This window comes from Aplidium turbinatum, chromosome 1, assembly GCF_918807975.1.
Source record: "Aplidium turbinatum chromosome 1, kaAplTurb1.1, whole genome shotgun sequence".
Taxonomy (NCBI): domain Eukaryota; kingdom Metazoa; phylum Chordata; class Ascidiacea; order Aplousobranchia; family Polyclinidae; genus Aplidium; species Aplidium turbinatum.
The window spans coordinates 19,351,212-19,376,317 of NC_137472.1; the positions used below are offsets into that span (position 1 = coordinate 19,351,212).

The 25,106-nt window shown below is 35.8% G+C and overlaps 1 protein-coding gene across 2 annotated transcripts; it reads left to right on the forward strand.

Moving 5' to 3' along the window:
• The first annotated feature begins 1,017 nt into the window (after positions 1-1,017).
• Positions 1,018-24,540, forward strand: LOC145775283 (very long chain fatty acid elongase 4-like). 2 transcript variants are annotated; one of them, XM_082586544.1, is made up of 6 exons: positions 1,018-1,141; positions 4,758-4,945; positions 8,681-8,761; positions 12,393-12,564; positions 20,048-20,175; positions 20,414-24,540. In XM_082586544.1, the coding sequence occupies exons 1-6, from the start codon at positions 1,081-1,083 to the stop codon at positions 20,624-20,626; spliced, it is 843 nt and encodes a 280-aa protein (XP_082442670.1). In that variant the 5' UTR covers positions 1,018-1,080; the 3' UTR covers positions 20,627-24,540. The 2 variants fall into 2 exon arrangements, with proteins under 2 accessions (XP_082442670.1, XP_082442679.1); XM_082586553.1 differs by lacking the exon at positions 8,681-8,761.
• The last annotated feature ends 566 nt before the right edge of the window (positions 24,541-25,106 follow it).

Consider the following 25,106-nt stretch of genomic DNA (forward strand, 5'->3'; position numbering starts at 1 on the left):
TTTTTTTCAGACTAGGTTGACTCAGCGATATTTATTTTGTAGGGGGAGTGAGCCATTCGATGAGATTTCATATACAGTATAATATAACAAAGTTATCACTTTCCACACGAAAAAGTTTTTTGTATAAAACGAGTGGACTAATCCAGATCGATGTGAGCTAGGAATACGAGGTCAAGTCACTGTAAGCGTCTGACGTTTGGTAACTTTGACGAGGGAGTCCAGGAGGTGCTTTTAGATCCGATACCGGAATGATTTTAGGGGCCCGTAACCATTCCAAAGGGCCCGGGAACTTAAAAAAAAACTCGTATTCGTTAGATAGGGTGCGTTTTTCTTAGAGTCTGAATTTGAGACCCGAGAGTCTCATTGGTACCGAGCCAAAATGATCCCGTTAACGGCCCTTCTGACGTTGAATCTGTATGGTTATTGGGATCACCTCTCAGCTACTAAAATATATTCTTTAGCTGTTGTTATAGTTGGGATTCTGCTTGTGGAGCAGTTGGTTCTTTTTGATTTCTTTCAAAGTTATTTACTGCTTTGTTGAGATTGCGTTAGAGTCAATTGAACAAATTGCTTAAAGTTTGTCAGAGCTCAAGTTGAAACAACGTAATCTTGAAATAATTAGAGAATCCCACCAGCCTCGAAGAGCTTGCTGAAATCAAAGGTTTCAAATTCATTATAGCCTTTTTACAGGGAAGGTGCAATTATAGCCATACAATACAAAGATAAATTGAAAAGTTACGTAGTGTAGAAGGAGAATTGCCTGAAAAAGCCAGAAGAAATTTTTGATAAAAAGTTGAAAAACAGTTTGGAAGCCTAGAAGGTAAAAGCTAAACTCGATATGCAGGGAAGTTTTTTTTAAGGCTTCCTTTAAACAGTATTTTACTTGTGGAAAACTAATTCCTAAAAAATACATCAAAATTCTATCTTCTTTGTAATTCAATTATTCATTCTTAATACAGTTGTTGGAAGAAAATTTGTTAGGTCGCTGTTGCCGCTGGGGGAGTCTTTTGTGTAGTTTGGTCTGACAGTAATCTACAAGCTATTATTAAAAGTTGCACACCGAAAACATCATTACAGACGATGAGTTTCACGTGGTCGAAGCTGGCAGCTAGCTATTCATATTATATATACAAAAATGCTGGTAAGTAACTTTGCTGTTGCCACAATGATTTTAATAACTGAATTAATTATTGTGCATTTGAACTTTGGACTCTAGGAGGTAAGCAGCTTACAGCAAACGAACGTTTCTAAGTGAAAAAAACTGGTGAAAACGTTTTTGTTGATTAACAAATATCCAACATTTGAACAACTTTAGCCAAGTTGATTGTTCTTGTCAATGAAAAATGATCCAGGGTTGCCAACCTGTCTTCACCAAAAAAAGCCAGACCTAGTCACAAAAAAAGCCTAAAAAAAGCCAGAAAAAAATAGCTGGAAAAGCCAGTATAAAAGAGCTGAAACAGCCAAGAAAAGGCCAATTAGTATTCATTAAACATACATATATAAAAATTGCACAACCAAATAGTGTCCCACCGAACTTTGACTTCAGCGACAACGCAGAAACATAGTTAATGAAAAGACAAGCAACTAGAAAATTTTCTCGTTTCGGCTTCAAAACGACATTCGGTCGGACACTATAACTAAATATAAGTTAGAAATTACTGCTCCGACTGACGCTGACTGAATTTTTTTCTAAAAAAAACGGGAAAGATAAAATTAAGCCAAAAAAAGCCAAAATTATGTTGGCTTTTTATTAAGTTGACAAAAAATCGATGAAACATGAAAAAAAGCCAGAAAAAGCCTAATTTTTCTGGCTTTTTTTATTTAAAAAAAATAAGCCAAGGGAGTTGAAAAACAGCCAGATTCTCAAAATCTGGCTTCAAAAAAGCCAAATTGGTCACCCTGGAAAAATCAATGTGAGCAGAAGCTGCGTCCCAAGTGAAGCGAAAAAAAAGAGAAAAGCACACAATTATTAATATCCGTAATACTGAAAGAAACAAATGAGCTAACAATTCAACCTCTGAAAGGCCATGTGATATAAGGCGTTGGCGTTGTCGTACAAATTTTTAACAATTGTATCCTTGCTTTCTTGGTAAACAATTTACCGTTAAAGAGAAAATTCTTTACTCATTTTGAATGTTTTTTTACAGCAGACGACAGTAGCCGTTTTAAATACGTTTTATCTATAGTAACTATGATAGTTTGAAGCGGTCACGCTGTAGTTGTCTTGCTTACCCACAATGTCCCAGTGAAACAATTTGGTTCTTTCATTCTTCAAATTGTATTATTTCGCTGCTTCGTTTGCAACTATGCAGTAGGCTGCTACCGTCACTGCGGCAGTTGAATGTTGTGTTTCCCTAACAGCTAGGATTACCAAGGTGTAGGCTAGTTGTTTTTTTGTAATTCCTTCAATGTTTGCACTTGCGCTTTCACACTTCTCGACTTTTCCTAAATATTATTCGAGATGCTTTGTCAAAAAATAAAATTAAAATTAAAAACTAGGCTATATAATATGTATATATTTTCATTTTGTTTTTATTGAGTTATTTTGATCACATACCACCATTTTTACCATTAAGTCAGCTGCTCGGAAAGAATGATTTCTTTCTGATACCAACTTCTTTCTGATACCAACTGCATTTGTATAGACGTAGCAGTAGGTTGAATATTTTTAGTCAATTGTCTTGTACTGAATATGCGCTTTTTCATTTAGAAAAGTTTTATGCCATTCAAATGAAACTTGTAAAGTAAATGCCGCTACAAGCAACGGAATTGCAAGTCAGATATTAAGATGTTGAAAAGTAAAAGTAAATAAACAACATTTAGTGGCAATAGTGCTGTAAAGCGTGCGTGACATTGTATATCAACTACATGTAGTGCGTTCATAATTCATTTATCCTTTTATGATAATATTGTTAATGTTACATTCTGTAAAAATATTATATTTTAAAGTAAGGTTTGCTTTTCTATTGAAAATAGCAGCAGTAAGACATATGCTACAGGAGATGAAGTAACTAACCACTTACATTTTCTCCTGGGACACAAATGATGAAATTTCTAATGAAAAGTAAAAAACGCTATCTTAAGGTGATTAAATGGTAAACATTTGATTGATGAACAATTGAAGGCAATGAATTTTCATTATTCGTTAGTTACGTTCATGGCAAAAATGCCCGATAAGCAGCGACAAAATACTAAGTTATAGCTGATCTGTCAAAACAAGAAATGTTGCAAACATAGTAACATACTTTAGCGCCCAAGAATGGGAACATTGTGGATATGAACTGCTTGCAAAATTAGCAGGGACAAAGCTTGCTGATAGAATTGCTGGAAAGAGGTAGGCTACAATGTGTGCTGCGACAAATCTTTACTATACCAACCTTGGCTTTGAAGCTAGAAAAAGCTACTTGTAAACAAACTAATCGTAATTGGCACTAGGAGGTTGTACTAGGACACTAGGATGAGGATGTATGGGGAAGCATGTTGGATATAGCTGCAATCAACGCTCAAATATTGTTTGTGAGCACAACTAGAACGAAAATAGGAAGACGCAAATTTATTTTACAGTTGATTGAATGCTTGCTTGGTCAAGCGCAAACTTCTATTTATAATGTTGTAGTCGCGGCGCATGCATGTGCAAATCAAACAAAAAAACATGCAAAAAAATGTCTTACGTATCATTGCAACGATGCTACCGTCTTTATTTGTATATGTTCTAAAATTGCTGTGAAGATAACTCAAAAGTACAGTACAGCAATTTAATCTATGTGAAGTGCATTACTGCATTTATTGTTGACTTAATCCACGTTTAGTGAAAAATGACATTTGTGCGAGTTTTGTGAAAAGGCTGAGTAGCCTAATTAAAATTATCATCTAGTAGGCCTAGTGATGTAAATCAAAAATCAGGAAAAAAGTAAAAGTGTTTTATTGGACACGGCGGTAAAAATCGGCTGTGGGAAAACCTGGTAATCCTTGTGGTAAGGGCTATTGCGACCGTTTCGGTTTTGCTTGTCTTGATACTAATTAATCAGTTCTACAAAGTGTAGGCTACTTGAACGGTATTACCACAACTACACATTTGTATTTGAAGTTTTGAACAGTAGCCTATTACGAAGGTTTTAGTCGTTTTCCAGCAAAGACCAAAAAAGTCTGGATGAATGCTGAATTTACAATGTATAGTCAGGCCCGGATTTAGGGGGGGCAGAGGGGGCAGTTGCCCCGGCCCCCCCGATTTTTGAAGGGCCCCCCTACGGGGAAAAAATGTGATTTTGTGTTATTTTTTTCCTTTTGACCTTTAAAGTTTCTGCAAAATGCTGTACAGTACTGGACTGATGCTACTGTAGACGTAGAGGTGGTTTTTCTCGCTGTAGGCGCGAAAAAAATTTTTGCACGGGGGCCCCCCGATCTAAAAGTGCCCCGGGCCCCCGATCAGCTAAATCCGGCCCTGTGTATAGTAACTATTTATCTAAAACTAGTTCTGAAGTTGTTTAAAAAATGCTTGTGTTGTTTCCTTGAAGAAGTGTAGATGTCCAAACTTTAACACTCGAACCGGATCTGATACAGTATGAGACACAGTTTGCTGGTTGCGAATGTTGAACTAGATGCGATGCATCTTTTGTGTGTGTCACTTTTTTCAAGGCTTAAATAAGCGCATAAATCTTAACCACTTACATGTTTTTATCTTCGACCAAGTAGAGAATACTGTCTGCTTCGTTGAACGAAATAATGTTAAGTAACCGTTTTGTGTTTTCTTCAATTAGATCCAAGAACAGAAGAGTGGCCTTTAGTAAAATCGCCATGGAATCCAGCTTTGGTTACTGCATGTTATTTGTATTTCTGCTTAAATGTTCGATCACTGACTTCAAAAATGCCAACCTACCAATTGCGACCATTAATCTTTCTTTACAACATTGCCATGGTAACATTATCATGCTACATGACTTATGAGGTAAGTAACATTTATCCCGGAGATTTAAAACTTTCGGTTACTTCAGTTTCATGTTTTTGTCATACTTCAACCTTTAGCAACGTCTTATCTATGTTATTAATGTTTCATTTGTATGTAAAACTTATGTCTGATTATACCAATGTAAATATTGTGTTATGACTGTGCAATGCGAGCATTGGTGTGAAACATATATTTGCCTATGCCGTAACAGTTTACTTGGAGCAACAATTTTTACTTCAATGCACCTTGGCCATGAATGAACTTAGTTTTTCTAAGTTGGGACTAAGTTTTAGAGATACCTAATATCCCTTAATACTTGTATCATGGGCCAAATTTACTTTCTAAATGTCAAACCAGAAGCATAACATTCTAGCAGCGTTGCTAAATGCTCAAAAGCGACACCTTTCGGTGCAATTACTAAACATTTTGTAGGGATCCAATGAGTAGTTATTTTGTGTATCCCCAAAATTATCCAGGAACTTACTATCTTTGTGTGATCGTAAAGAAAGATACAAAAAAAGTCACGTCATCATCCTGGTGTAATTGCTAAACGACTTGTGCTACATTTTACTGAAATTCTACCTGCTTTTCCTTTGTTTTTCTTTCTTGGCAGATCTTATTGTTAAGAATGTATATTGTATGTGATTGGTTTGAAGCAACAAAAGAAAACCACTTTGGCCAATGCAGTTACTGCGATTGTTTTCTGCTGCAGTTTTGATTCCACAAACATACAAAGCGAAGCTTTTTCAGTTTAATAACTTATTAGCCTATGGTCATAGATCCATCTTTGCTAATAGAGAGAAGAGAAGTTTTAGTTTGCCGTGTACTGTAGATGTACCGATGCGACTATACGACATTTATTGTTGGGTACGGTACCAGTTAAAGCTTCACTATTACAAAGATTAAAAACACACAACTGCTACTTTCCTGAAGAATATGAAACTATTGAATCCTCAGTGGGTGTGACCATGTGACCTTCACAAACATAAGCCTATTTGTGCGTCGATTTGTTATTAAGCGATGAATCATCAGCTCTAAATGAAATTCCAAGTGTGCAAACCCAGGCAGCTAAATCTGTCATTTTTACATTGATTCAACGTCTTCAGATTTGAATCAATGGAAAAATGACGGGGTTTCTGTCTGGGACCTTCTGTTCTATTGCCTAGTGGCAACAAGAAACACATGTTTAAATTAGTCAATTCTGGGACCTTGACAAGAACGATAGGCTACTTAGTACTTGTGCACTTAACTGCAAATGTGATGGCATTAGCTGAGCTAAAACAATGAGTGGTACATCTTCAATCTAAATGGTAACTCTTTGCTAGGGTAGCTGTTGCCTGTAGAATAGTAGCCTACAGCAAAGTAAGAAAGGGGCACTTCCCAGACAGAAAAATTTTGTGCAGTCGTTAAATCAATGTAAAAATGGCGGATTTTGTTGTGTGGGTTAAAAAAGAGATCGCTCGTATTTGAAAAATTCGTTGTGGGGAAGAAAAACATTACAAACCAAGTATTGGTTTATTGCCGTGCAATGTTATGACAATAGGTGGGTATTGCGTGTTGGTATTTAAAAAAAGTGATTGGCACTTTTTACTTATCTTAACATTCTAAAATTTTAATATTTGAACATTTTATTTCACAGTTGTTTGAGTCAACAAATCACCCTTCAAAGTAAGCCATCTACCAATAAAATATTTAGGATATTTTTATACAATTAACAACTGACTTTTCTCTCAAGTAGGCTACAGTAGAACCCCAAAGTTGAAAGGACCTTTAAGTAAAAACATCTTCATTCGATTGCCCCAGGATGCCAGACGACAAGATGTCTTACTCCATCACGCTTGGTATCCTTGCAGGCATCTAACCCGTTACGTTTGGCCGAAAGGGAGCAAGGCAAAACATTTTAACCACTCCACACAAAACTTTACAAAGTTTACTACATGCTACCTCAAGAAGCTTTACCAGTATTAAAAGCAAGGTCAGCTAGGCATTCAATTCTTGAGTGTCCCATCTCCAAAGCGCTAAATGGAATACCTGGTATAAGAACACGATACGAGGTTACCCTGATCTGTCTTTCCACCCGGAATGGCCCGTTTCGGTGAGTCCGATTCGGTGAGTCTGATTCGGTGAGTCCGATCCCTTAACGGGGGATTTTTTCAATTTTTTTTTTTAATTATTGGGTACTGTAGCCTAATTATCATTGCCGTTTTAGGGTTAGGGATTTGGGGTTAGGGTTAGGGGTTAGAGGTTAGGAACTCACCGAATCGGACTCACCGAATCGGACTCACCGAATAGTAGCAGACCCCTTTCCACCACCTGCACTAAATTGTGAACAATGTACTATTGTACAATACATGAGAAAGAAGGAACTTGATCGACAAGCCATGTGCAATTTGATTTGATCTCAAGGTGTCGTTACCCAGAGCAGTAGTTTTCAAATTTGTTTGGACCACGGCACACCAAGGAGTTTCGGAGTTTACCGCTGCACATTGATTTATTATGTCAACGTGTTTTTTTTTCGAAATAGCGCACTTGTACTAATTTGTGATCGAATTTACTATGACGAAGATAAAAGAAGTTATGCAAAATAGATGTTACTAAAATTAGTTTTGTTTTAAGCAATATATACCAATAAAATCATTTACTATCTTTGCAACGTAAAAATTGTAATCTACTTGTGTTTTTGCACAAATAGTCTTGATTCGGGGTTTGACATCAATTTGTATTGGTCTTATGATCAAGCAAACGATCAAAGCAAATGCTTCCTTATAAACTAATTTGACAGTTTCCAGCTTTGCGCTACGGCTGCAATATACGAATCACTAGACTTTCGTGGCACACTGGCGACCCTCTTGTGGCATATCAGTGTTCCATGGTACTATAGTTTGAAAAACTCTGCCCCAGGGCATAGCTTCTTTTTGAAAGGTGAAGTAGCCTAAGCAAAAGACTTCAAAAAGCGCAAATCAAGGCTTGAACAAGCGGCGCAGTTTTTTCCTACAAGCGTCAAGTGTCACAGATTGTGTGATAAACCTATATTTCCCAGACCTGGTGTTCTCCACTTATAGATCAGAAATTATGAGAAATAAAGTTTTTTGAAGTGGTGCCTGTGTCATTAATTACAATATCAGTTTTCAGTTCAAATAGCTTTGCATAAAGATTTGTCTGAAATGTTAGCTGTCCTATATTCAGCCTTCAGGCAAAGTGAATGTTGTCCTTAGTTTGTTTTTTTTCTGCTGCACTTTGTGTTATAATTCTTTGACGATAAGTTCAATTACAACTGCAATTTCATTCCAGTCAATAAAGCAATGCTTTTTAACATGACTTCAACGTACACAGACGTTGTAAATCAAAAAAACAAATACGTTAAGCAGTGTAAAACTATAACTAATTTGCTGTCTCCGATTGCATGTGTGTTTTTTGTGTAACCGATTAATGATTGTGAATATCCAATGACTGGCGTGATGGTGTGCAAAAGTTAACAAAGTATTCAGTTACAATTTGTCTCTGCTGAAGTTCACTATCTCCATTCCTGTCAATTCAATTAGAATACCTTTAAGGAGTTTGAGGTAAACTTGTTACCGTGCCACAATAACGCTTTCATAAAAGCACTTTTTGCATAATAAAATGTGCAACACATAACATGCAGCTATATTGTAGAGACAGTGAAGCGATAAATATTAATTGCTGTGAAATACAGTACTGGATAAGCGTAATAGCTTGTTCTTTTTAATTTTACAGTTTGTTATGTCTGCCTACCTTTCTGGATACAGTATGCTTTGCCAACCTGTCGACTTTTCTTTAAATCCTCTGGCAATACGGGTAAGTGTTTGGAATAGCCTGAGGCTATGATGCCATTTTGATAAAAAAAACTGCTTTGGTGAACTATCAGCAAATGATATCAAGCATTACCAAAGCCATATATTATGATTCTAAAGAAACAATGTCAATTTGACGTTATGCCTTTACCCTTTTTGTTACAAATCTATTTAATGTTTCTTTTTTCTGCGCAATGTAAACCGATTTTTTCAATTCCCCACAAGCGGTAGTTGCATAGCCAAAAACGCTTGCATTTTTGTTTTATATCATGATAAATGCAATGGTGCTGGTCGATTTCGTTTGAATTTAGGACTAGCTTAACTAACTAATAATGTTTAGCAGAACTTGTTATGGGAGCCACAAATCAGTGAAGCATTAAAAAAAAATTAACAATGAAACAGAATGACATTATGACTTGAGCATTCACTTTAAAAATGCGATCAATAGGTCACCTCACTTTTTTTCGCAATAGAAAATTGTATTGTCTGCTTTCTGATGTCAATTTATGTTATTAATGTTTTTGAGTTAGTTAAGTAACTTCACTGAAAGGTAGTCTTATTTCTGTCCATCAACACCAAGGCGGGCATCTCACCAGTGCAGCAAACATGTTACGTTTTGCTAACCAATTCGAAAAAGGTACTACGTTAAAGAATGAATAACGATTTCCAATATCTTTTTTTTACCAAAATACCAACTTTGCATACACGCATCCTGACATACACGACAATGTGATGATTTGTGTAATCCGATGGCCGTTGTCATATGATATTTACTAAGTAAGGTAACAAGCTTACAAACCAATTACAAATCTAGCGTTTAGTTTCTATAGGCTTGTAGTATTAGCAAGAAATAACAAACATATGGAAAGAGGCCTCTATGACTTGTCAAGTCATACCAAAACATTCTGAAAAAGGCACTTTTGTTCTAGGTAACTACTCAGCATTAATATTTCAATGGCAGAAATAAAGGTTGGTTAGATGCGGTAAAACTAGCGAAGTAATGTTACTGTTTCAAAACACCAACCTAAAACCGACAGCAAATATTGAAAATATCTTTGTAGTTTAGGTCTACAGCAGCATTTTAACATTTCTTTTTAACTATAACACGTGAGTTCTGCATACTAAAGCAGTTATAGCAACGTGTGAGTTATGTGTGTTTTATGGTCGTAATAACTTTTTTTGTCAAACAACCTATTCTAAATGCACCCCATATCTTCTGTAGTTACTAGTACTACGATATTTGTTTGAATTCGCTTTACTTGGCTTGGCATTCAGCACTAATGTGACAGTTGGTGGCATAGGCCCATACAAGCCTGTCATTGCCAACTTAAACTTTTTACAACCAAATTGAATTTTTTGAACCTTCCTTCGTTGTGTTAACTTCAGCAGGTTTGTGTATGCAAAGAGTTGCACGCACCAGTGTGTTTTACTGAGTGCGTGCTTGCAGAAACAAATGAGAAAATAAAAGCTAACAACTTTTTTGTGATGTCTAAACAATAATATTTTTCAACATTAATTTTTTCACCCTTTGCAACTTTTTTAAGATCTGGTAAATGACATATTTAAACCAATATCCAAGAATAACATACTTGAAATAATATGGTGTATTGATGTCATCATATATTGTATAAAAATCAATTCAAAAATAGGTTATTTCAACTTTTTAAGGGACAAAAACACCACAAGGTACCTAACCTACAGGGGTTAGGTTTGACCAAAGTCAAAAATATTTTCAATTCTCGTTGAGATGCCGAGCGTCAAAGTTCCGGAAAGATCCCAGTAAATGCGAATTATACTGAAAGTTCACCATCCAAGATTTGTGAACTATTTTTTTTTTAATTTGGAGTTCATTTTCATCCGCAATCCTGGTGCAGTGAACCTGCAATGTGGGCTGCACTATGAAATGTTGTCGAACGAAGTCAAAGAAACATCTGAAGAGGAAGCACCCGAAGCATGCGAAAAACAAGCGTATTATTTAAGCACCAAGAAGCGGCATTGAAGTGAAGCCGATTTGACTCAGCAACGAAACTAGCGCTTTTACTTAGCTTCTAAGCAAGTCGAGCTCTAGTAGACCATCCTACAACTAGTTGTCTGTGTCTTGTCTATAACATGAATCAGCATGTGCAGCTTCCAAGCTGAAGGTTGGCTGTCATTTAATGCTTCCACACCTCACGTTCCTCAGCTATTCATAGCTAATAAGAGCCATAGATTGAAAACATAATTAGGTTATTGAAATTGTCCGTACAGAATACAGATTGTCTGTGTTTTGGGTCGCGAAAAGTTCACCAAACACAGATTTGGGTCGCGCTTAAAATTTTGGGAACCATTGCTTTAGTCCATATAGTTTGTTGGATAAAAATACAGTTTAATTTTGCTTTACAGTATGTTCCACGGTAATATTCCTAATTCCTATGTACATTTTGAAAATAGAAGACTTTACAGCTTTTCCGCTATAAAAGCTGTTGTCAGGAAAGTTTTACCACGCCTGATTTGGTGTGGGATTTTCTGCAAAACTCTAAACTGTTTGCCAGTATGGGGAAAGCGTATGCTCAATCGGCGTGATCACAATTGAAGTATTCATTTAATGTAATCTACCAAGTTTATTTTGCCTCATAAATTCGAGTACTATATAAAAATAGGGGATAGCGCATCGGATAAGGCGTTGGTTTTCCAATTATGCAAACCTGGTCCGACTTCCGGGTTAAGCTGGTGGTTGAAAACATCACTTTCCTCTACCTAAGGTGTAATAAATTGGGTAGGCATAATTGCTGAAGGAAAAGCGGCCGAGAGAAAGGAACTGGTCACTTCATTCTCCCTAGTGTTGAAAGCTTAGTACCACGAGAACCTTATTTTTCCCCGACACTTGTAATCAAGTATGGCACCACCTTTACCTTACTTATGGAAATACTGGCATGACGTCTGTTACTTCATACTGCGTTTACATTTAAAATAACGTAAACAGAGCATTTGAGACCACACATCGAGTAGGAAATGCTGTCAACGGAATGGGTTACAATATTGTTGATGTTAATTTAGCCTAGTTGTTTGAAGCAATTTCTTGTTCGGACGAAACGAAACAAAAAAAAACAATTTTGCGTAGTATTAAAATCAAATTTATTTTCTAAAGATGTTTTAATAAAACTTCTCAATGCTGTGCGGTAAAGTACATCCATCCAAACTTTTATTGTATTAGAGTTTGTTGAAAATAGTAAGCCTACTCGCGTAAAGTAGATAGAAATTATTTTGTTTTGTGTATAGATTGTAGCCACAAGCCAGTAAATATTTCTAACTGAAAATAAATGTGTGAGGGTGGTCTTTTCACTGAACGTTCTCCCATCACCGAGTGGAAATGCAGCAAGATGTTACAACTACATAATCTACTCCTTTCTCATTAGGCCATCTAAGAAGCCAATCATGGTTGCTTTGTGGTCATGATAAAAAAAAACTACTATTGTTGGCAATAGATGACAGCCTAAATGTTTATTTGTTAATTACTACAACTTTTCATAAGTTTTAGTTCCACGCAAATTGACATATTCACAATGTTTTCCTCAAAACTATCTAACTGGTAAAAAGTGCATAAAAATAATTACTTTTTCAAAAGTGCCCTGACTGTTAACGATGTTATTTTCCAGATGGCAAGCATAAGTTGGTTATACTACTTTTCAAAATACATCGAGCTAATTGAAACTGGATTATTCGCTTTGAGGAAGAAATACAATCAAATTTCCTTCCTTCATGTTTACCATCACACCAGTATGATTTGGGTTTGGTGGTTGGAAGTAAAGTATTCCCCTGGAGGACAAGGTAACGACTAACAATCATTTGCTCATTGGATGTGGTATAAGTGAAGCGTCAGTTGGCCGATTAGGCTTTACAAGCCCATTAAGGAAACGAAGAAAATAGACTAAGTAACTGAAGCAATAAGCTTATTAAAGAAATTGTATGTTGGCTAATCATCCGACTTTATGCACACAGGGGCGCAAGATCAAGCAACGCTGGTTCGGATCTCAGGGTGTGCGCTTGACCAACGCAATTGTAGGGACTGCTCTCCGTTCTGCAGCACCCAATACATGGAATAATTCACAGACAATACTTGAAAAACGAAAACTTCACTTTGCCAACCTCCGTAACTGGGCCTGTGTTAGTGGTCCAAAGCCTCTACAAGTATGCAAAACTGCCAGGATTAAGTTCGCTAAAAAGCTTTGTAAGTCCGAAGATATGGACTAAATCGATCAAGAAACACTGATAAAACTAATCCTTGAGTTACAACGCTCCTAAAGAGTTTGTGCTACATGATATTCATACAAGGGATCTTTTAAAGAAATTGCAGCATAAGAATTTATATGCAACAATATTTATTGTTTTGTTTTGACGAAAAATTTATTGTTTTGGTTACTTTCAAAATACAAGATTTTTTTCTTAACTCCAAAAACACGTAACTCATAGTAATCATTGAACATAATGCCTTGCACCACACTCTTCAAATGATATCAATTTTTGTTAGGTAGCCAACGTTTGTAACAAAGCTACAACATTTTTTTTCTGCATTTTATCTTTGTAAAGAATTTTCGTTTCCTTTCATGGCGAACCGCCTTGTACACAATCAGATTTTGTTGCATTTCTGCCATAAACTACACTGGTCTACAAAAAAAGATTTTTTTTCTGCTGTTTGGACTTTTACAACTGATTTAAGGTAATTTTGGGATCCTGAATCCGAATTTGAACTCAGATTTTTACTATCACATCAAATTTTTGAGGTATGATAACAAAAATACTTGATTTTTGCCAAAAGTGAAAGATTTGGCGTTTCGTTTACTACCAATCTTTGCAGTGCGATAACAAAAGGTTAGTGTTAGACAGGCCAAAACAGCTTAACACTTTGCTCCTCAAAGGGAGGCCAGATTTGGCCCCCCCCTCATATTTCCTTTAATTATTTGAAGCACAGTAACGCCATGCACTTAGTTTTTCTTGACTTTTCCTAAAATTACCAGGCGGATCTGATGATATTAAATTTGATGCTAAAAGTTGTGTAGTTTTCTTGTAAATTCAAGATTTTGGTGAATTTTTGCTATTTCTAGCTAACTTCCAGCAAAGCGTGAAATGGATTACATTGCGATGACAAGCCATAAGCTCATAATTGCTTCGTGCATCGATATGCGCGAGCAGAGAGAAGCATCCTCTTGCTTTCTTTTGTTTGGTTTGACCTCAATAATACAAAGCGCGTTATTTCTTATGCTACAAAGAAAAGCCAGTGATCGCAAAGCTGTTAATTAGAAACAATAATAGCAAACGTTTTTTGCGTTATCAGCTCTACAAAGAAGAATAGCAATCCACGATCAAAATAGTAGACTATGGAGGCCACAAACTATTCAAAACAGTTGTTTCAAGTAGATAATATTCATTGACGAATAAAAAACGTTACAATAAGAAATCTTCTCTTGGACAAAGACACGAAAACCTGGTTTCGAAATAAACGTTCTATGGAAATGCTCTCATTGACAAAACTTGCAATTGAGGAAATGTATCACTGCAAATGCTTTTGGGAGAAGCCGGAGAAATAGCGTTTTTGCAAACAGTAATTGTGAGATACACTCAAAATTATGAGATAGGCTCCATTTACACGTAGCAGCTAACTCGATGGCGTCCCTTCACTGCTTTATGTCGCCTACTGGTTGTTATGTCCTGTATTTTTGTTTCACAGTGCACTGTGTTTTGTTCCAAAGAGCGCAAAATAAATGTACAATGTACACAATGTACATTACAAAATATTTTGTGCTGTAGATGAGGCATAAAGTTAGGCGTCACATAAGACAAACAACGAATCAGCTTTCTTGATCATTGATTCAACATCTGAATACGTTGCTCCAATGTATAAGAGGCCGGCTATTGTGAAGACCCGCCATTTATAAACGATCCGATTATACCAAAAGTGGGACAAACTAGTGGATCAAAGAATGAATAACCAATGCTGAGAAAACTAAATCTAAGTGACGAACAATACCGATGTCTTCATTTATCTTGGAAAAATGCTGCCTAAACTTATCAACAAAAAATACCGTAAATAACGGCAAGGATCCCGAAAGCAGAATTTGCTCGACTTTGGCATGAATTTAGTCAGACATCTACAGTAATAATTCCACACATACAATAACGGGCTCTCAACTGCTGTAAGATACATAATAATCAACCTGAATCTGGGCGATTTGTGTAACAGTTTAGGGGAAGACACTACTTGAAATGATGCACCACACAAAAGATTTTCAATGAAGACTGAGTCTAAAAACCGATGTGGATTGTGCTGCACAATGACTTCAAGTTTAGGACAGAAGAGGCACAAAAATATCACGATAAAAATAAAGACCTCGTGGGAAATTTTCGAGAATCATAACACGATGCAAATACCATAAACGCTTAGTTTGCATGCTGCTCTAAGCTGGCCGGCAACCACAAAGGTAGACAATAGCCTACAGGCAGTTTATAATTCGATAACAGCGCAATAAACATTATAAATACGTAAACCGACAATTTTCTTTTACAAACGTTTTACGTCTAATAGGAAATTTTCCCCCAACAATTTTTTGTGAAGCACTTGCAAACCACGGTTTTGTAAAATAATTCATCATTATTATTTTTTACTTCTCGGATATTGTAAAACGTCATCAGCAAAATCACAAAAAAAATTTCATTACTTCAATGTAGTAGGCCTAAGAATTTTTTATAGAATTGTAGCCACGTTGTTTCAACAAAGAAGCCATTTTTTAGCAATATAAAGTTATAGAAAATAATTTGCAATCATGCAAATGGTTGGAAAGAATCTAGGAAGTCTTCTCACAATCTGGCACAAAATCATTATGTTTATTGTATCTCTGTAAAATGTTTTACGACAAACTTTGAAGCTTCGTTATAATCATTTTTATCTTTGAAGTCAAAAGGTATTTTTTTTTGGCCAGAAACATAATCACTGCCTTGCTGATGTTGTCGCTTTTACGCGTATTTTTTGTGCTTCAAACAATAAGGACCCAGTCAGCAATCCAGTCCTTTACATTGATTCAACATTTGTAAACGTTAAATTTATGTAGATTTGCTGACTGTGGGTTATTTCACATTTCCTTTGTTTACGCATGTTCCTCAATTCGCTGTTGCATTATTTCGACGCTGGCGGACTAAAAATGCATTTTCAAATTAATTGAAACAACCTTCAATAAAAAGTGAGCTTCGAACTTGACTTTGTTGATGTAAATGCTGTATTTTTTGTGGATGTAATTTATGAGTCATGTTTATAAACACCCGTAAGCGAAATGACTTATGATGTGGCCTGCATGATATTTGTGATGCGACTTGACACAAATCCACAATTTCAAAAGCACCTAATTTGAACTTAGAAATTTCAGATAATTTCAACAACTTGTTCAATTGTCTTCTCTCTACTAAAAATATTCATACTACAAACTCAATTGTAGACCTAAAATACACAAACGAAGATGTAAACAGCTATTCAAGCAGGCTAAGGTGTTACTTATGAGAAATTTGGTTCCATAAAACTAGAAGCTAGCCATGAGTTTCGGAATGCATTAGTTTAGGATAAAAATGTAAGACAACAAACGCAGTTTTGTTTTTTTTCAAATTCGTGTAACAATGTTACTCTGATTGTAACTATTTTAGAATCAGTGAGTAGCTTACAATAAGATTTGCTCGCAAGTCGTCAATTCTAATCAATGCAATGATTCGGCACACCGCACACACACTTCGTGCGTTCGATCGAGCTCTTTGTTATTTAGAAGTTTGCATGAAATCGGATTAGCACGGTAATTAAATAGCGGCAAGTTAAATCAAAATTGTCGTTTTTGGGTACCTTTGCAAAAATTGAAATATCAAGTTTAAGATATAAAATTTTAAAATAATGAATTTTCAAACTTATAGACAAATGATTTGCTTTCACACCAGTGCAACTTCTGTTGAAATAGCATCAGCGGATAACACGTAACAGCTGATTGAATTTGATCCAAAAACGGCCCCCCCTTGAGCAGTTAACTTCCAAAAAAACGTTGAAAAGCAAAGGGTTAAATAAGGTTACTGAACAAGCATCGCCATAGGTCTGCTTAAATCTTTGTGGTTTCATGCAAAACATTGACGGAGAGAGGGGGTCAGTTACACTTTTAGCTTGTTATTACTGCCTTGTTAATAACGTTGCTTAGAAACCAAATTGGTATAAAAATTGTAGTTGGTGGGTGTATTTCAGCTACTTATCTACCACATGGCCTGGATTTCTGGATATAGCACAATGTGTATGTGCAATAAACGCAACGTCAAATTTTCCACTTTTGACAAAAGTAACAATTTGTTGTAATTATTTCTCACAAACCTGACGTGATAGGCAAAATCTGAGGTCAGATTCGGATTCAGCACCCCAAAATTACTTTAAATCAGTTTTCAAAGTTCATGCCGCAAAAATCGTGTAGACCAGTGCTATCGTATGAAAGAAACGTTGTTCCAAAATCCTGTATGCTGCAATCTGCATCTGTGATTTTTCCATGTGTATTCTCATTACATTTTTCATCTTCTATTGCACTTATTTTAACAATACAACAAACTACGATGAATTCAACTGAGTTTTTGTGGGTCACTGGTGCTGTACTTAATAATTTTCCACGTGCACCTGTTAAATCACTGAATTATAATATCACAGAATTAGTTTAATTTTTGTATGGGTTTTATTACTCTCTATAGCGGTGGTTCCAGGGTTGAGAAAAAAACGTTTTTTTTTAAAAAAGCTCAACCCGCATGGGTTTTTAAAAAACAACGTTTTTTTGGGGGGTTTTATTTTAAAAAAATGCAAAAAAGGTAGATTCATGCTTATTTCACCTCAAATACTACTTTTTACCAATGAAGTACCTCTCACAGTACATGCTGGCATAACTCAATAAAATAATGCACTAGGGCTGTTTAACTATGAGGCCTTCTTGCATAAATGAGTTTTAGTGTAGTACAAAGTGGCATTACTTGATTTTTGTGTCTGTGTTTTCAATTCATCCTTGGAAATTTCCTTCACAATCACATCCTTAAGTCCTAATTTGAAGTTTGTTTTACGTACCTTGTAGAACTTTGGTTCATTTTTCAAATTTTTGATGAAAATTGGACAAATATGATGCTCTGGGTCTTTCATGTTTTTTTTTAAGTTTTTTTTTTTTTAAAACCACCCTGTTTTTTTTGGGTTGGGTAAAATACCCACAACCCTGGGTGGTTCCCAACTTGTTTTCATGCCTTGGCTTATGTTGAAACTCTTCCCTTTTTACAATGTTTCTCCCTTGTTACATTTAGTTGACAGCATATGCTTGAAAGAGTTGAAGTATTTCCTTTTGCAATCACTAAGTTTGCACGTTTTGTATTGCAGAGCTTCCCCAAGTGGGTGCCGCTGCACACTGGGATGCCGTGAAAGGGTCGCAAGTGTGCTGCGAAAATCTACTGATTTGAATGCGGCAGCCGTAGCGCGAAGCTGTAAAGTGTCAAATTAGTTTAGAAGGAAGCGTTTGCTTTTGTGTTACAATAGACTGGTACGGTAGTTAATTAACCGCGCATACCGCTTGATCATCCGATCTCTCCTAGCTGATGTCAAGAGTGTTTGTTCAAAAAAGCAGGCACACCTTGTACATTGCAGTAAGCAACCAAACATGTATAGTTTGTTCAACGTAACAGTTTCGATCAACAAGTCAATGAAAAGCAATGTTTCGAAAAAACTCTTACGTTCTAAGTTAATGTACCACGGTAGATTCCGCAAGCTTTTGGCCATAAAACTTTGACAAGCAACGGCAAAACAGCGTCACTTTTAGGTCAACCGTGAGCATAGTGCTGTGTTGTGGCAAGACACTTAATGGCTTACTCAAAGTTTGATATAAAGATTACTTACCCGTGCCAATACCTAAACACCTTTTCACACTAAAACTCCGTGGAAAAAGTATACGAAGTAATCCGACAATATCGATCGACATTGTCTTCATTTCCGGTTTCTCGCATCGCTTCATACAACAGCATTTTTACCGCAAGTGATTTTTATTGATAAAAGTTGTATGTAACATGTGAAACAAGACATTTGAAGCAATTGAACAAGTGTAACAATCACAGCAAGCACTGGGGATCGGTAATGCATCTGAAAGGCTAATGTCGACATCGACATCGTCGGAGTTTATGTACGGTATAATATAACTCATAATAAAATAACCTACAAACGTTTTATTTTCTAATGATTGAATTGAAAATACACTTCACTAAAATTAACCCATACTTATTCTGCCAGAAGTGTGAAGTACACCATTGCATAGACAAAACAAGAAACTGTTTCTTGAAATTCCACAAAAGATGAACAATTTGTTCTGTTTGAGTGAAAATAAACTAGGCTAGTTGCCTGTTACTGTTTATTGTGTGCTTTTGTTGCTAGAGCACCCGACATTACAGATCTGCTACGTTTCAAAATTTTGTAGGGAGAGCAATTGCGCCTGGCTTTACACATTTTCTACGTTTGAAAAATAGAAATTTTAAACACAAAGCACATGTTGACTAAACTAAAAAGTTTTCAAAAACTAGAATTTTTTTTATAGCTAAACTAAAAGTTCGTCCATGTAGGATTGTAGGGTAATGATTTTTTTTTTGACTAAATGGCATGGAGAGACATTTAACGAAAATTGTCAATAAGAATCTTATTTCAAAATTAAAGAAGAAATTAAATCAGATAATATTGCTCCGAAAGAATGCTACAGTTTGTTGCGTTTTGAAAAAACAGGTATTTTGGTTTTGCTACTGGGGCCGCTAGATATTTGTTATTTTTTTAAACAATTGGATAAAGCCATACATGCAACATGTATTTTATCTTGCTTTTAGTGTTCTAAGAAAGCTTTATGATGTGTTTTGTTTTAAACACATCACGAAATCCCACCGACAACGTTTCGAAACAAAACAATTTTTCGCCATCAAAATATATTTTTAATGTCAAAATCAAACTAATTTCACGTCGAAACAAAACATTCTAAAACATTGGAATATCTTTAAAACTTATGAATCGAAGAACCTTTGTCGCAACCAAACAACTTGAAACATCGCTGCTAAATTTTACCACATGGTTTCATAAAATAAGCTTTATGCTCCTGATGTGCTTTTTATATTTTATCTTGCGTCTGGCAACACCAGAAACTACAAACGTCCAAAAGGTTGAGACTGATAAATGACTTATTTTGTAAAAGTAAAGTGATTTTCTTTATTTTTTTAGATTGTTGAACATTTGTGTTTTATTTTTCAGCGTACATATTCGGTGGAATCAATTCATTCGTACACGCAGTGATGTATACTTATTACTGCTTGAGTGCGTTTGGACCTTGGATTCAGAAATATTTGTGGTGGAAGAAATATCTCACTATGCTTCAACTTGTAAGTATACAACGCGATTGATTAACTGAATAACATGTTTTTAAAACCTTTAAACAAATATTCCTAACTTGCAAATAGCCTCAAATCGTGCAACCGTCTCAATTTAAAAAGTTCTGTCAACAGAAACATTTGTGGACGGTTATGTGACGTTATGAAAACATCCATACTTTTGATGTAACGTCACATTAGTGCAGTTTATAATTCTTTTGACTACTAATCCTACCGTTTTTTTTTGCAGAGCCAATTTGTTATTTTATTCTTCTTCTGTATACAAAGTGTATCGAGTGGCTGCGATTTTTCCAAAGAGCTATGCTATCTAATGGTTGGGTATGCAGTTACTCTGTTAATTTTGTTCCTGAACTTTTATTTCAAATCTTATGGAGTCAAGAAGAATTCTAAACCACAACATAAAACTAGCAGCGTTCAAAACGGAGTGAAAAAATACAACTAATATGATGGAATATACACAGCTTTCAATTTAGTGTTTTTTATGCGTGCTGTTTCCTTTGAAGAAGTTAAATGGTTTGATAAATAAAAATTAGTTGTGATGGTGAACTCTTAAAATGATAATATTGTCACTAATTGAAGTTGAAATAAATTTTTTTTTTCTAACATTTTTCTTCGTTCGATTTTCATTTGTTAAAATTTTGTTGGACTATAATGTCTAAAATATATGCTTTTGCAACCCCAGAGAAAAAGTTTATCACACAGAGAAGCTGCTGAAGAGCAGAGAATCTTTTGTCAAGCAGATCTTTTATTGCTAAACGAGATACAAATTTTTTCATTTGTTCACTAAATATAACGACGGATAAACGTGGGTTGCTAATAATGCTGGCGTACTAACGCTTGAACAGCAATGTTGTTGATAATTTTATTTTTATTGTTTGTTATTTCTAACCTAGAATTCAATATTCAGCGAAGAATAAGACTCTTCCTTGATAATGTCCTCTAGTTGAAATGATTGTTTGTTCCTTGTGTGGTATTTCAATAAATGTATGAAAAAATGAGAAAAGCGTTTTCGTCAAAATATTTCTACTTTAGCAAGATATAATAGAATGAAGCGCTGCGATATTAACTGATTTCAGCTGACGTTTAACTTATAAATTTACCTTGCATGTTTAATGAAAGAAACATATCTGTAAGTCTCACCTACTGTAGCCTGAGTCACTTAACCTGTGGTTTCACAGTGTGCAGAAATGAAATGTCAAATACAACAAATTGATCTTGTACGTCTTGTACAAAACTAACCTTGAAGGGGTTTGACTAAAATTTTGTAGTAAAAAAATGCAAGGTTTTTTTGAGAGTTGTAACTCGATTCCGTTCTGTTAATAACCTCCGTTCTGGCTTCTCGATATCAAGGAGACTTACAGATCATAAATCTTAGTAGGATCCATGTATTGTAGAAGCTACTAAACGAATAAAATCCGCAAATAAATATAATCAGGTTTGGTAACTAATGAAATTTATTTAAATTTTTCGCCGCCGAATAGGCGGCTTTGTTAGTAGTCTTATTCAAATAGAATCAATTTTAGCTGTTCTTTAAACAATTTTTTTTTAATTCTATTGTTTGGTGGATTCTGTTTGGATAAGAATACTGGCAAAGGCCCATAAATAATTCTTTTAGTTACCAAACCTGCTTGTTTTGCTTCACTGATAGATGTTTCAGGCTAAATACTTGACAAAAATTGTCATTTCATTTTTCTAATCCTATGTCGTAAAAAGCAAGGTTTGGTGAAATTTCAATCATTATTTTCGGATTCAGTGTTTCAAAAGTATGACTTTAAGAGCAACTTTGTCTTTAATTCGTCTAACACAACCTGCTGTTATTGCAATTGCATTGATGCGACGTGTGGCGTCAAATCAACTTAAAATGATGGATAGTTTTTACCTGGGCTATATTATCGGTAGTAGTGTGTTACCAAATTCAGATTTACAATCACCACTGTCGTTTTGTAGTACAAATGCATTTTTTTGTCATGTGAGATCAAAAGTGATTCACTATTTATCTCAACAAAGTTACAGTGGTGGCAAATAAGCCTTAGCTTCAGATCCGTTAGGCCTACTAAAACATCATGTTTTATTATTATCATACAGTAGACGGGATCGTCAATCATGCTTTACTGCAAAACGTTCTATAGATTATTTCTTTTGACGTTTCTGTTGATCGTCCATTGTTTAGCAGAGAGGCGTGTATTTTAAACAGATTTTATTTGTTGTGCCTTCAAATTTGTGTAAAGATTTTTTTTTCTGATTATAAGACTTACAGTTGTGTGATTTTTCGAGTTTGTTGTTGAATCCTTTATGCTTCAACCAAAACACCGCACTGCAAAACGTTTTTTGTTTTTGTCAAACTTTGGGTGTTTCATGGTGCATAACAAAGAGCACCAGTATGGTTAGCAAAACGTAGCTTACTGCTCGCTTTTGCATACTGAGTAGGCCTACCTACTATTTAGCCGTATACTAATAGCCAAGTAAATCGCTCCTTCTTCATGGCGTGTATCTGTGGGTAAACTACCGTTGGTTCAATTGGCTGCAACTAAAGCTGTCGAGAATGTAGTATGAATTAGTAGTGCTATACTATTGATCTCAACTTCCGCAGCGAAACACGTGTCTATCGCTGTGTACTCTTGCGTTACTTGGCTGCCGAGAAACAAAGAATTCTTAATAATAAAGTTTTGTAGCTTAATGATAATATAGTCATGTTTTATTTTGCGCCAATTGCAACAACATGGTCTACAGAACATTGTGATCACAAATGCAACACAACAGACAACTCGAAGCACCGAAGGGACATGCAGTTATCGAGTCCGCTGCTTCCAATTAGTTTGGCATGCAATTAAGCGTCTTGCCGAGACTCTGCCATGTGCTCTCTAACGTCTCCACTTGTCCTTGTGGCTGACTTATGGTGTATATGACTCTATACCAGGGGTGACGAACCTTTTTGCGGTCGCGGGCCTCTGTCAATTACACATGAGTTATCGGGCCACACAACTTTTTAATCGTAACCTACTATGAAATCTTTTAGAAGCGACTCAAGATATTATTCATGAAAAGTAACAAACGGCAGAGGAAAATAATAAAACCCACACAGTTGAAATTATCTTACCCAGAATCGAAACATACAACAGTAAAAAATAAAAACAAATTAACTTGAGCAAAAAGGATAGAGCAACAGTAGGCCTACTTGCACTGATAATGAAGACAGTTTAATTTTCGAAGCGTTTGCTTTCATATGAGTATGATTTCTTCTTTTTTGGCTCTATCCTTTTTGCTCAAAGTGACTAAATGTTTGGACCACCATGCTCAGAAGCAACAAATCAGTTAATAAAATTTCTTTTTCAAACAACTAACGAAAGCTCATGTGAATCATACAGCTGAAGCTATCTAATGCAACATTGAAGCATAAAATATTTAAAAATAACATTGAAACATTGAATTTTTTTGCTGCGTGGGATTTTTGGAAAGTTTTTTTGCTTGACTAAGCGTTCAATATTAGGTCGAACAGACGATGTGGCAACTCTCAAAATACATTGTGAAGTGGGTGAATAGTGTTTTCACAACTTTACCTTATAGCTTTCCCATTTTTGTAACTTTAAACCCCGAAAGTTAGTGTTTAGGGCAAGAAAATAGCAACGGAAAGGTGTACGAGTGAAGGCATAAAACAGCTTTGAGATGTCTTTTGTCTTTAATGCATGAGCGATTGTCAAATTGTTTTGCGGGCCGCACAAAATTCTTTGATTGGCCGCAGGTTCGTCACCTCTGCTCTATACACTCAATCAATGTATTCCCGGGTACTTTATAATTGAAACATTGTCTGTGTTTTAAAGATTTTTACATATTTTTGTTTAACAAAGATGTGTGTATATTAAACAGATTTTGTTACTTTAGAAAGTCAGTCATGCACAACCTTCTAGAAGGCTATGCTGAAAATATGTGTACAACGTTTTCGTCTGATCTTTCTCTCATTGGCTGTATAAGTTTTTAAAGTTAACCTAAATGCTTCAATTCAGCACTTGCTTTAAAATGGTTTTCTAGCGTCATGTTTTCAAATTTGTGTACTTCATGGTGCACTTGATTTCATGCAAACGTGTATTTAAACACATATCATATAGTAATCAATGCAAACGATTTTTCACAATCGTTTTGTTTGAAATAATGTTACAACATGGTATGAGGCAGCGCCCAGCTTCCATATAACGCAGAAACACCCCGAGTGCACCTCCAATGTTTGATATGACTTGACCCATAATTTGTATGTGAGATTTTATTTGCTAAATTTGCGGATGAATGTGACACAAAATGCTTTCATTGTATTTGAAACCAGTACGGTCGTGGTATTGGTCAATAAAATACACACAGACTGTCGACTGATTCTAAGTGATCAAACTTGGTGGGGTTTGGATCTGGGGGGAGTCTATTTAAGCGATCTTTTTGAAGATTGACAAAAACATAAGCCTGTGATAGTCTGATTGCAAATCGTAATGGCATGTCACAGTGATAGCCAACAATGCGACTGAGATGGGAACGCCGTTGATGTATTTAACTCGCCAGAGAATGCAACTGGTCACCCTTTAGCTGATACTATTAGTTGCAGTATCGTAATAGGCTGTCCACAAAAAAAACATCCGCAGTCAAGTTGGTTCAAAATCACGGATAGGCGATTCGTGGGATGCAGTTCATTTTAGCAATCAAATACCCATTTCACAACCCTGTTTCGCGTCTGATTGCGAAACAGGGAGCGGTTCAGACACGCACGAAATTGACAGTGATATACGCGCATACAAAAAATATTGACGCCGTCAGCGTAAACGCAAACGTTCGAAAAACCATACGCCGTATGCGTCAACGTAACTTGTACAAAAAGTTGGCAGCGTCAGCGCATACACTAGCGTAAACTCATTTTGTTTGCTAGTTGCCAAGCATTCACACGG

What these genes read in the sequence shown, in the direction of transcription:
- LOC145775283 (XM_082586544.1), top strand. Translation starts at nt 1,081, where the DNA reads ATGAGTTTCACGTGGTCGAAGCTGGCAGCTAGCTATTCATATTATATA. An exon ending in TTATATATACAAAAATGCTG is followed by an intron (nt 1,142 to 4,757) that starts GTAAGTAACTTT and finishes TTCTTCAATTAG; the next exon opens with ATCCAAGAACAGAAGAGTGG. An exon ending in TAAATCCTCTGGCAATACGG is followed by an intron (nt 8,762 to 12,392) that starts GTAAGTGTTTGG and finishes GTTATTTTCCAG; the next exon opens with ATGGCAAGCATAAGTTGGTT.